Source organism: Anoplophora glabripennis, unplaced genomic scaffold (genome assembly GCF_000390285.2).
Source record: "Anoplophora glabripennis isolate ALB-LARVAE unplaced genomic scaffold, Agla_2.0 scaffold97, whole genome shotgun sequence".
NCBI classification, from domain to species: Eukaryota; Metazoa; Arthropoda; class Insecta; order Coleoptera; family Cerambycidae; genus Anoplophora; species Anoplophora glabripennis.
The window spans coordinates 788,509-802,577 of NW_019416215.1; the positions used below are offsets into that span (position 1 = coordinate 788,509).

Below are 14,069 nucleotides of genomic sequence, written 5' to 3' on the forward strand. Positions count from 1 at the left end.
TTGCAGATGTAGTATCTTCTGTCTGTTTACTATTATTTTACTATTACGTTGAATTTTTGTGAAAATATTTACCACCAATTCATAATCAACTAGCACCACTTAGTTTAAAATTTCATCTAGCATTATCTAAAATAGCTCCCACTTTTTATAGCTAGCATCAAAGTGGCTTTCAAGTTATTATAACTTCAAATTTGAGATCTCGCTACTAGTTCAGCTTTCTATTTTAACACCCATAATGTTGCTTCTAATAGTTCCTACCACCTACATTGTAATGGTAGTGCCACATTCTGAAATTATTATAACTTCAAAGCGGAGGAGGGTGGCAATACAACTCTTGTAGCCTTCTTCCTGCAATTTTTAGAATAACTTCAAATTATTTGTAGCATTATATCCGATATATCCGACCAAGCTAAGTTGGCTTACAGGAAAATGTTGATTTTTATATGGAAATAGGATATTTTTCATACCGTTTCGGTCTGCAATTGTTGAATTTTTTGCCATGAGACCAAAGACGAAAAATAATTTTAATACTATGGAATATTTCAGGCAAAACCTTTGGGTATAGTCAAATAATACATTTTATAAGTGAATTTTCTTGAAAACTCATTAAAAATTAATTCAACTTTGTCAAACCTTTGTTATATTTTGAACTTGGAATCCAACCATGTTAATAATAATAAAGATAACACGTATATGCTAATAGTTACCAAGATCATACTAAGTGTTTCATATTAGTAATCAAATATTTAGCATGTTAGTGTAAAATTAAATGTGGCACCTTATGAATTAAAGCCAACTATAGTCACTCATATCCAATGACTGCTCCTCTTAGGCTGTTTAACCAGATCTAAATATGTTTTTGCTAAGAGTTTATTTGTTTCAATTTATGTTCAGTTTTACTGTTGAGTAAAATGACTTAATCAATAGCGCAGTGATCCACTAATTTAGTTAGTTAGCACTTAAAATGAAATTTTAACTGATGTTTTAGAGAAATAGAAGAGATTATAGGTAATAATCTCTTGTACTGACGGCGGTGAATGGAAATAACTATTCGCTAGATTTTTTACAGGATCCCAATACTAATTAGGAAAAAAGTTCCAATAAACAAGGCCTGGAAATACCCCTTTCAGAGATGCAAGGTGATAAAGTTTAAAAATTGATTTTTTAACGTAATATCTCTAAAGATGGCTTGCCTTATGGTCTGAAATTACTTATTTCTATACATATTGGGTATTGGTATTCTATCCTATGAGATCTAAATTAAAAAAATAAATTAATTGAGTCTTTACGCTAACATAATCAGTCAATGATTATTTCTTATGAAGATATTTTTACCTAATCAGAAATCCCACACTGAAAAGAGTATAGAGATACAAAATAGACATTACTATAAAGTTGTTGACGTTTCGAATTATCCCAATGCATTTAAATTAAAAAGAATATATCTTTTGTTTTAATCGATCCAATTTAATCATTAAAAACTAAGGAAATTCATTAGTATAGCATTAGCATTTGTATTTCCACGTTCCAGGGAACAAAAAATTGTTTAGTATCGCCACGCCATCTATATAGAAAGATTTGAACTAACAGTTCTAACTACAATTTGAAGCTATTCGAGGGACCTAACAACCCCAATTTCCAGAACTAAAATAAATTTCTTCATTTCGGAGATTTTGGCAGCGGGAGTGTTAAATAGCACACCCTGTACATAGACAAATTTCATATTTATTAGTTCTTATCAGTATATCGTAGGCGAGACAACCGACGAAAGCTTTGACTATTTACGTGTCTATTTACCGACACGCTTTAGGTGTGAGTGAGTTATAACGTACAAAGTGTATCTTTTTTGCGGGTTCTGCTGATGAATGTTTGCTAGATATTGCGAAACAGGTCAGGCTTTCACAGTACCTAGAGATTAGAAGGTCGCTTTCTGCCAACAAGCAATATTACGTCAATAGGCATTGTGTAACAACGACATACCTTATAGGCTATACCTCACCCACACTCCGATCATGTGGGGTGTTAGCTATAAAAATTGAGACCGCTGGGTGGTTAGTAATTGGTGCTAAATGTTTTCAAAGATTTCAATATAGGTGCGCCATTGCAACGGTTCTGATTTTTTTTAACACAGACAGTCACATTAATTTCATGGGCCACCCTGTATCCGAATCCCGAATGAATTTTAATGAGTGTTTATCTCACCCTGTCAATCAGCGTTGTCAACTAAAAAGACGCACGATTTGTATCAAAATAGTTCATCACAATCGTAGTCACCATAAATAAATACTTCGCTTTAACATTTTTTTTATTCCACAATCGCCTAGGGCTTATTTTCATGAACAATCTAACGAGGATGGGCTACCTGAAGGCATGATAAATGGAGGACTGTGCGGATTCATTGATATACTACTGCCCATCGAGGCTGGACCATGAGGGTACAGATCCATATCGCTCATACTCTCAGATACGGAGCATTTATCTCCCGACTTGCCCTCCTGCTTCAGCATCATCCGCCGCCACTTGGCCCTGGCGTTTTGGAACCAAACCTGGAACAAAAATAGTATCGATCAGTACCACAAACTATTCTCTAAGACATTTTGCCTATACATTTATCTAATGTCCGAATTTTTTGTACCAATTAAAGCTTGGTTTCAGTTAAGATCATTTGTGAGTTAACCTAGTGAGTAACGTGAACAAAATGTGTATAATATTTGCAATCTAATAGCTCTGTTAGTTAACCAAGCTTTGACTAATACCAAAACTACCGATTCTAAATGCAACAACAATTTTTTGTACGAATAGGCATTTTATTTTTTTGCTACCAATGAAAGATTAAAATTAATTAAAATATTGTTATGAAAATTCTAACAATTGTTCCTAAAATCATGGAAGGCACAAATTGTGCGAAATTTCGATATTTAAATAGTGATTATTATTGCAGTCGTGAAATTATTTCCATATTGTAGGAAAATTTCATAATATATTTATTTTCTACTACAAACTGGGAGTATTCGTACGATGCTTTGATTATTTTTTGTTTGTTTTGTATTTTTAATAAATTAGGAACAATCCTTTGAAACTCATCTCTCAAACATCCATTTACAAACATCAAAACTTATATTTAAAATTTCAATTACTCCTTATTTAATATTGCTATTTTTAACTATATAACGCAGTAGAATTATCGATAATTGTAAATTCATGGGAATTATCAGCATGTGGAAAAGTAGTTTGCACGCCAACTTTGAAATTTTTTTATGCATATCTTCCCTTTAGTGCAATGTCAAACTTGATTGTTAACACTTTTAATAGACACAAGTATGCCCTGAAACAACGCAGTTTGTTAATGATTATATTTTTTTCGTTGTATTAATAATTACTCTGTAACCATTTATTCGAATGATTGTTAAACATGAATTTTTAATACCGAAACCAGATTTTTCTTGGAAATTTTTGTCCAACTGGAAATTATATTTCTCTTTACGGAATATTTTTTCATTTTTAAGATACTTTTTCCATTTTTAAGAGGTAATTGGACAGTTTCATATGCAATTAAAAATGTGTTGTGGTAAAAATGTATTCATTGTAAAATATGTGATTATGAAATTTCACACTAATGTAAATAAAACCAAAGAAATACAACTCAAAACATATCGTGCTTGCCGCTAGTGAAAGGTTCAAACAGATCCATGCTGCAGGCAAATGCAAGCACTAGCTCTGTTGGAGTTTCTCTAGTATCCTGAAGCTTCGATAATGTTTAAAAAATTCAAACACATTATGTTTCCTGTTGGTAAAGACAACGAAAAAGTAAGTTTACTTTTTTGTATACATCATTTTGTGGCTCATAGTTTGTTCATTTTGTTTTTATAAACTCAATTGCTGCATGGAGTTCTTTGAGTGATGTATTTATTAAAAAAGAATCGTGTTAAACAATACATAGTGGTTAAAATATCTTTTAAAATATGAAAGAACTAAATCTGATCAATAAAAAGATTCAAAAATAGTCGTCAAAAGAAGTAGTCTAGTTCGAAAGCCAGGAAAGGGGATATTTTGGAAACTAGGCGATTTTAGGGTATACATAATTTTTTATGTTGAATGTCTTCATGTCCAGTATTCTTGCCAAGAACGTATTATTCTTTTTTCTAATTTTGCTATAAAATAAACACAAACAAATATGATATACAGGGCGATTCACATATGGTGACCAAAACCCGTATTCTTTGGTGAATTTTAAGAGGAGTCTTTCCTATAAAGTTTTTATGTAAGACGCTTCTTTAAAATGATACAAGGTGTTAAACTTCAAAAAATATTTTTAATTTATTTTATTAAATACTTTAAAAACTAGCAAGTGAAATAATTTGAAATTGGGCACATGTATTTATGTAAACATTGTCCAACATCTAAGAGTTTTTCTTAAAATTTACATGCTCTAGTAGCGGAGATATGGGGTATTGTTGGCATATTTTTCTAAATAAAATAGTACGCCACGGCTTTATGGTAACAACCATGATATTTTCAGATTAGTCTTTCAATTTTCTACAAATTACTACTCTTTTATGGTTTTCGAAAAAAGCCCGATTTTCCAATAAAATTTAAACGAATTGAGAACACACTTCGATATTCGAATATAATGCATTTTAAAATTACATAATGGGCTGGGATAGCAACTTTGACATTCTGAGCAGTTAGAAGAAAGAATAAATAATGTTTTTCATCAGATTCGAGCAACAATCAATTGCGAACAAATTATATTTTGGTTACTAAAATGATATCGAGCCTAATAAATGGAGGTATTTTTGAGCAGTTACTCAAATAAAAGCATTAATATGATGACTAATGTTATTAATTTCTTTATTCGAATAAATAACCGAATTATTAGTGTAATATCATTTAAGTAAAAGTGTTTTCAGTTGGTTTTTAAATTTTACTCGAGAATCAGGCTTTTTTCAAAAATATAAGAGAGTAGTAATTTGTAGAAAACTGAAAGACGAATTCGAAAATATCATGGTTATTACCACAAAGCAGTGGCGTACTATTTTATTTAGAAAAATATGCCACCGATATCCTGTATCTCCGCCACTGGAGCATGCAAATTTTAGGAAATGCTCTCAGATTTTGGACAATGTTTACATAAATACTTGTGCCCAATTTCAAATTATTTCACTTAATAGTTTATAAATTATTTAAAAAAATTAAAAATATTTTTTGAAGTGCCCTGTATCTTTTTAACGAAGCGTCTTAGATAAAAACTTTATAGGAAAGACTAAAACTTAAAATTCACCAGAGAATACGAGGTTTCATTTTTGGTCACCATTTGTGAATCACCCTGTATATACACTTTTCTACACCCAAAATTATATGAATAGTAAATTAATGCGTGTAAACGTGTATTTCTTTTTCTTGATCTACTCATGCAATTTTACATTAAGGATCTTTACACCTACAATATTTGTCTGCTTCGCCACTAGATCATACAATAATGAAGTCCATAACTAGTGACTTTAATCCTGAATCAAGGTTAAGGTTTAACGTTTATTTTTTTTTACATTGACTGTGAATGAATGCGAAGCATTTAGTGTTAATTCAATCTGAGTTTCGGTTTTACTGTATAGCAACCGCCAACTTCAATGCATAATCTCGTCTTTTACAAAACAATGTTAACAACAATTCAACTAAAGTTATTCGGCATGTAGTCGATAGTTGCATAAAAAGCAAAAAGTTACTTGTTATTTCTCTAATTATTGTGTTATATGTGGATGCGAGTGTGGGTGCTACTAAACTCACCCTAATCGTATTCATAAACAATTCTACTTCAGTGAGTCACTTAAATCGTACTCAAATCGCCCTCACAAATGAGTGCTAGGTTAGTGACATATTAGTGATGTCTGACGTGTGCTTCTGTGTTCCCAATTTATTAATTTTGTGGTTTCATAATATTCTAGCAGTATTTTTTACGAATAATTAAGTCCAGGTATTCAATAAAGGATATTCTGTACGTGAACGCAATATAAATTACAATTATTTTTCAGAAATTAGTTCTGATACATACGTCATAAATGATTGCTTGTCACTCATTCTACTCTGTATGAAGTGTAGGGAAAATGACCTAAATATTATTATTATTACTGGGTACACCATGGTTTATGTGAAGATCGCTTTTACCTGTTAGTCACTCATTTATACACATTTCCGAATACCAGAGTTAAGAAAGAGATGAGGGCACCCCAAGTTGAGTGAAGCATAAGTCTGACATGAGTGAAAGGTTAGTATACATTTAGGGATGTCCCTGAATTTGGCCCTTAGTTGTTGTTTCTAGAACTAAATGATGAGGGGCCTTAATACATTTAATTTCTCAATTAATAGAAACAAAGTTTTTGGTGGTACATCTATTTCTTCGACGTTCTAGGGATTTGTCATTTCAGACTCGATATTTTGTATTACGTTTTCCGTCGAGTTTTTGCACTTATGGTGTTGCTGAATTCGTTATTACCATCCTTATTGGTATCCACAGGAGTGGTCAGAAGCTGAATAAAGTGGGTTACACGATTCTCACAGTATATTTTGTAAATTCATGAGGAGCGGAGAGAGAGTGGCCGATGCGAGCGGGGTTTTTGCTCGTCGGCCATACTGAAAGCGCTAACGTTAACAAATGATAATGGGTAGTTTGGAATTCCTCCACGACGGCGGACGGCCGAGCAACCATCGCGCCGGCGATCGTCTGGTTCTTGTAATACTATTATCGCCACATTCAGTTTATTGTTATTAATAGTGGTGACCTTATTAGGAGTAAAATAGCCGCTTTCATAGGCGTTTTAGTCACCTGATTAGTACGAGCAGACCGATCTGCTCATGTAAGTTTCATTAACCGCGACTTAACCATTCTCTGAATAATAAAATTTAACAATTCTGTTTTATGGGCGCCGTTTCTGACGTTTAATGTAATACCTTCGCCATCGGTACACTTGTCTTACACATCACTTTGATGTTTCAACGATGCGAATTGATTTCGAATTCCTTTACGTCCTTTTTTGCGCCGCAACAATGCCGTCCCGCTTAGTTTGCAATTTTGACTGCACTTTGATGTTTCACTTTTTGAGCTCCTACATTGTGCTTCTCCAACTACGGCCATCGACGTACGCTAAAGGAAAAGGCAGTAAACATTTATGTTCCTTCTGATGGCAACATGGCGTCATGTATGTAATAAGTATAACACTTTGACTACATCCACCTAAATGTCCCATGTAGTATGTATGCGCTATATTACTCTAGCACCTTTCAAAGGCAAGGCCATTAAAATTAACTAAAGGTATACATTTTTATACTTTAACTTCACACAAAGGCAAAGGCAGTAATATAGAACCATGCTGTTAGAGTCTTCGGTTAAAGCTTGTATAATTGTAATATTGGGCAATCGAATATAGAACATAAGACTTATTATAATTAGAGATTATATGAATAGGAAGAATATAAACTTATATATTCATCAAGTATTTTTATCAAAACTCTACCTTTTGTAATATTTGCAGCACATGATGTTAACGACATCATGTGCTGCATGGAATCCCTAGTTGAAGGTGGGACTTGGTTCCATTTTGAGTTGAAATAGGGATCTTACTTTATGAATATAACATGTACTCTTTAAAATTCTTAATTATGTCTTAATGTTGAGAAATTCCAATGCTAAGGTCCAAAATCAAATCTAATCGAAAGACTTATACAGGGTGTTAAAAAAGAGTGTAACATATTTAAGGAGGTAATAGTATGAACCAAAATAAAGTCTCAATAAACATGGGTCCGCAAAGTAACGGTTGCGGAGATATGGGATGTTTTATGTTTTTTAGCCCATTTTTTTATTTTGCAAAAACGTTGTGTATTTTCTTTTAATAGTTGGTTGATGTTTAGTGAAATAAACAGTACGTATTTGACAGTTGTTCTCAGTGCACAAGTTTTCTTTCGCTATGGCTGGTTACTCTAACGCAGAATTAACAGACATGCATTTCATGTATGGTCGTGCTAATGGGATCACCACCGAAGCGCGACGTCTTTATGTTGACGCTTATCCAAATCGCCAGATTCCTTCACAACGCATGTTTGGAAGAATTCACCAAAGATTGCGTAATACTGGTTCCTTGAGCAAACAGTGCCATTTATCCGGAAGACCAAGGTCGCTATCCACTCCTAGAGCAGAAGAAGAAATTCTAGCACTGGTAGAGCAGAATCCAGGTACGAGTGTACGGAGAATATCAGCCGAGGTAGGAATTAGTGGTCCTCTTGTTTGGAGAATCATTCAGGAGCAACTGCTTTATCCATACCATGTGCAACGAGTACAGGCCTTAAATCCAATAAATGATCATCAAGCACGTTTTTTTTGCCGCTGGTTTCTACGTCATGATTCTGAAGGCCCTCGTTTTCATGCAAATATTCTTTTTACTGATGAGGCCGGGTTCACAAGAAATGGAGTGTTTAATTTTCACAATACGCATATTTGGGCCGACGAAAATCCTCATGCTCTAATAGAATCTGGTCATCAGGCACGTTTTTAATTAAACATTTGGATGGGTATTGTAGGTGACAGGTTCCTAGGTCCTGTTGTTTTACCAAACCGATTAACAGGCGCTGCTTACCTCAACTTTCTGCAGAACACACTGTATGAGTTTTTGGAAGACATTCCTTTGAATCAGAGGCAACTAATGTGGTTCCAGCATGATGGTGCTCCAGCTCATTTTTCCATGGCCGTTAGAGAGCATTTACGCCAAACTTTTCCACATAGATGGGTAGGAAGGGCCGGACCTGTTTTATGGCCTCCAAGATCGCCTGATCTGAACCCTCTAGATTTCTTTGTTTGGGGATATTTGAAGACATTAGTGTATGGTACTCCTGTAAATAGCCTGGAAGAGCTGCAGCTACGGATTAATCAAAAGTGTCAAAAAAATCCAAACCAAGGAGGGTGTTTTCGAAAGAGTTCGAATATCGTTGAGACGAAGATGTCGTGCCTGCTTGGAAATGGACGGAGGGCACTTTGAACATCTTCTGTAACTTTGTTTTTTGTTTGTTAAAAGCTTCCTTTGTCGGTTTATTCCTAATAAAATAAAATGTTTGAAAAACGAATAGTGGTCCATATCTCCGCAACCGTTACTTTGCGGATCCATGTTTATTAAGACTTTTCTGCTTATTTTGGTTCATACTATTACCTCCTGAAATATTTTACTCTCTTTTTTTAACACCCTGTATGTATAATAGGAAAGGAAACTATGAAATGAGAAAAATGTTTATATCCGTCGTTACTGTTATTAATACTTTTGTTTCTGATACTTAGTTTGTTGTTTAAAAAAACAGTAAAGAGGTATATGATTTTCAGAGGGAGCCATATTACCCCCTGAAGAACTTTTTATGTACACCATTTTGGCTACAGTTGCACTTAAAATATTAGTTATTTATTGTATAAGTGTTTTAAGTAGCATTTCATCCACGCAAGATTGTTTAAACGCGAGAACGTTGTTCTAGGGTTTAATATTCTTAAGTGGATAAAAGGCAATTAAAACACGAATGCAATATAACGTTATATCCATAATCATATCACAATCATATTTGTGGAGTCATGTAGCAGTAAGTTATGTTAAAGAGTATATATCTAACAAACTTGTTGTAAGGAAAATCCAAGGAAAATATAGCTGTTCCTTACAAGAAGAAACATCCGTAACTTGTGAAAATTCTTCACAAACTTCGGCAGATGTTATGCGTTCCGAAAACGATGGCAACAATGCTACAAGAGTTGTTATTAACGGAAAGGAAGTTATGTGATAAAACAAAAAACGAAATGTCTATTACTATAAATGTTAATGTTAATGTTAATAAGCATGTTGTTAATAAGGTTTATTATTTTTTTTATTATTCTACTAGTCAATGAAGTTACTTTATTCCACTAGTGCATAAAGTATTACTTCACACCCCAAGGAAGTACGTCAGTCCCGATCCAATGTCAAAGTAATGCTCACTGTTTTTTCGACTTTTATGGAATTGTGCAATTTTGAGTTCTTGTCACAAAGTGAAATAGTGAATCATATGTACTATTAGGGCTTTTTATTATGTTACGTGAAAAATCCGCAAAAAGGGACCAAAATTATGATGAGACAACTCATGGTTCTTGCACCATGGCAATGCGCCCACACATTCAGCTGTGTCCATTGCCGATTTTGCGCCAAAAAATGAGATTACTGTCCTTCCTCACTCTCCTTACTCGCCAGACATAGTTCCTTGCATTTTTTTTTATTTCCGAAATTAACATCAGTGCTGAAAAGACGCCGTTTTCAGACTATTGATGACATCACAGCAAATTCGTCAGAGGCTTTAAAAGTCATTTTAATTAAAGCTATCCAGGACTGCTTTGTGAGATGGAAACACCGCTATGACAAGTGTATGAATAGGTTATTTTCTGAACAGACCTTGTACATGGGCATATATTAACGATCTTGGAAAATTTAAGCAGAATTTGTAACATGACAAATCGACAATAAATTCGCGGGCCGCGATTCTCTTGTAACAATCTCCCAACAACGTTCCGTACTGTTTGTTATACAGAGCAGCTTATCTGTTTTAAGCGCACTAAACTCGTGTATCGTCCTAGAAATTAATCAAATATGTGAGGCAAAGAACACAGATTAGCGTTCTGGAAATAAACTTCTCTTGATAAATGCTCCGTTTGTCTAAATAAATGTACCGTTGGGCTGCATCTCGCTTGATATATTATTTCCGAGAGGGTTGTTTTTTATGTCGATCAATCTTAACAGCATGTTTTAGTAATAAACATATATTTAATACAAACACGTGGGACACTGCCAGTACGGTCATCAAATTAAACGCGATTTATTTATGAATTAGCTTTGTGGAATTAGTTACTAATGCTAAGAAGTTTGTAAATTACCTGCAGCAACGAATTCGTCTTAATTACAGCACAGGTCCCGCGTCTCGTTCGGTTAATACTTTTTTACTTTGAGGGACTACCTACTCGGTTGAAGCTGAAGTTATTTAGTTCCCTAGAAAACTTTATAGAGACTTCACAGTTCACAGGATTATTTTAGAACTCAACAAAGTATGAGTAGAGTAAGAGAACACCACTTTTTCGTTTTCTGTCATTATTTTAAACAGCGTTATTCAATGAATAATTCAAGTTTCACTGCTTGAGAATTTAGTATTTGAAAAATTCTGAGAGAATTTCTTTAAATTATACTATATTGGAACCCGTAACTTTTATACAGTACGAACAGGTCGATTTTTAATTTAAAAAATACATATTTTAGCATAAAAGGCGATTTTCAACCGTCATTTGTTTTCGAGTAATGACGTCATCGGCATTTATTTTAAATAGCAACCCCTATTTTTTTTTTCTTGATTCTGAAAGATCGTTTCATTGTCGATCCGACAGTATTAAAATGTTACCATCTTACATAGGAAAGTTTTCGAGTAAATGACGATTGAATGTTAGAAAACGTAAATTTTATTAATTAAAAAAATAACAATTCCTATATCAAGCAAATATAATTCATTTTTCTATCTCAATTAAGTGTTCGAATTGCCACCCACCGACTTCTTGACAATACGCAAGTCTGTGTAGAAATTATTCGTGCACATTATGAATTATTTTGAGGTAACTCTGTATATTTCATCTATAATTAGGGTTTCTGATTTCTTGGCCTATTTTTTTCTCGAGTCTCGAGAATTCTCGACTAGGAATTCCCGAGAATTCTCGAATTCTCGAGAAATTTCTAAAACTTAAAAAAGTCATAATTTTTATATTTCAATGCGAAATATAAACATGCTATTATACTTAACAATCATCATTAACATTTATTATTTATTCAGTATTTTTATTAATTACTTATGTTTCTACTTCTACTAACAAAACTAAATTAAACTTTGAGTTTCTTCTTAAAAACCTTTAACTTGTTTTTTTATTAAACACTTTCAATATACTTATGTTTATTTCAATGTTTTTGAATCGTAGTTTTCTTCCAATAATAATTATTAATAATCATTAATCATGCAGTCTTTTAATTAAATAAATAGTAAATAAGGAATTTAACCGAAGAAATTTTAAAAAAAACAAGCTTTAATTTAAAGATACAGAAGCGTTCTTCCTATTAATTTATCACTTCAACATTAGGTATCTGCTTATAATAAAATTTCTACACAGACTTATAACTAGGTACAGGGTGATTCACTATATTTTGACCCCCCCTTTAACTTTTTTGTTTTAAGAGTTATAAAAAAATGTGAAATACAAAAGTTGCACGATTTTTTATGAAATTTTCGAATATGATAGTAGAAAAACAAATGAAGTTCAAACAAAATGGCCGCGGATGTTAACTTTGTTAATTTAAATGGAACACCCTGTATATTTTTACACATTTGGATAGAACGTTCCCTGTCGAGCACAGTCATATATGGTTTGTTGGGTCCATCTCTAACAATAAGCGAGATAATATTAAAAAACGAAAAGAACGTTTTTTATTAAGAAAATAAAATATTTTGTAATTGTTGGACGTTTTTCGGGCATTTCTGCCTTTTTTCCAATTACGTAAGGATTTAGATTTATTTGCAATATATTTTGACATATCGAACATTGATATACTTAGTCCAAAATGGGTATAAGTATTTTAACTAAATCGACCTGTAATTGTTAGACCTCGAAAGAGGTCTAACAATTACAAGATGCCTTATTTTCTTAATAAAAAAACATCATTTCGTTTTTTGTATATTATCTCGCCTATTATTAGCGATGGACCCAACAAACCTTATATGACTATGCTCGACAAGGAACGTTCTATCCAAATATATAAAAATATACAGGGTGTTCCATTGAAATTAACAAAGTTAACATCCGCGGCCATTTTGTTTGACTTCATTTGTTTTTCTACTATCAATTTCGAAAACTTCATAAAAAATCGTGCAACTTTTGTATTTCACATTTTTTTATAACTCTTAAAACAAAAAAGTTAAAGGGGTGTCAAAATATAGTGAATCACCCAGTACATTAAAAAAAAAATGATCAAAGTAAACTAAAGCTTTAAAAACTTAAAATAAATAAATCATGAGCTGGTGGAGAAACCACTTCAACCGCTCAGTTATTTGTCGAGAAACGAATTGAACACGTAGCCCCATAACACGTAGTTAAGTAGCCCCATAAGAAATAGTCCAGGGGTGTAAGATCTGGGGATCTCGCGGGCAATTTTATCGGTTCTCGTCTGCCGTTCCACCTCCTAGGCAGACAATTGTCCAGAAAATCTCGAACAGGGCGCGCATAGTGCGAAGGTGCACCGTCTTGCTGAAACCATATGGTGTCATCAGGAATATCAGGGTCATTATCGTTAGGAAAAATTACTGTAAGCGCTGGAACAAGGTCATTTTGTAAAAACTCTAAATATCTTTATCCTTTAAGGGTTCCTACAAAGAAGAAAGGCCCTACTATTCTGTTGTCAACTATTCCAACCCACATATTTAATTTCTGTGGCTGTTGGGTATGTGTCTCTGCCATCCAATGAGGATTTTCCCGACTCCAATACCTGCAAGTTTGACGGTTCACTGTACCATTGAGACAAAACGTGGCCTCGTCTGAAAAAGTATTTGCCGATGATCTAACATAACTTCACAAAAGTGTAAGCGGCGGTCGGGATCGTCTTCATTGAGTTCCTGCACAAGTCGAATTTTGTAGGGATGATATTTTTCCTGCCTCAGGATACGTAGCACTGTGGTCTGACTAATTTTATTGTTTAATGCAACCAATCGTGAATATTATGAGGAGTATCTACCATACTTATCAAAATGTTCTGTTTGTGATCTTCACTAAAGCTTGGACATCCAGGTTTTGGAATATCTACAATATTGCCAGTTTCTCTAAATTTAGATTCTATATTACTGACTGTTGATTGGCTGATACGGCGATCTGGATGTTTTTCATTAAATAAATCGCAAACTTCCTGCTGCGTTCTAGTCTTATCCCCGCATCCGATAAGAATTAAAATTTCAATTCTTTGTGTGACAGTTAAATGTGCCATAATACTTTAAATTCAACA

At 33.5% G+C, this 14,069-nt stretch overlaps 1 protein-coding gene across 1 annotated transcript in view; it reads right to left on the reverse strand.

Annotated features, from left to right (window-relative positions):
* Nucleotides 1-1,851: 1,851 nt before the first annotated feature.
* The window catches only part of LOC108907318 (protein apterous-like), a 53,593-nt gene continuing 41,375 nt past the window's right edge, over nucleotides 1,852-14,069 (reverse strand). Inside the window, exon 3 of the mRNA XM_018710944.1 lies at nucleotides 1,852-2,546. Coding sequence (XP_018566460.1) covers nucleotides 2,334-2,546 — 213 coding nt within the window. The 3' untranslated portion in view covers nucleotides 1,852-2,333. The remainder of the gene's footprint in view (nucleotides 2,547-14,069) is intronic.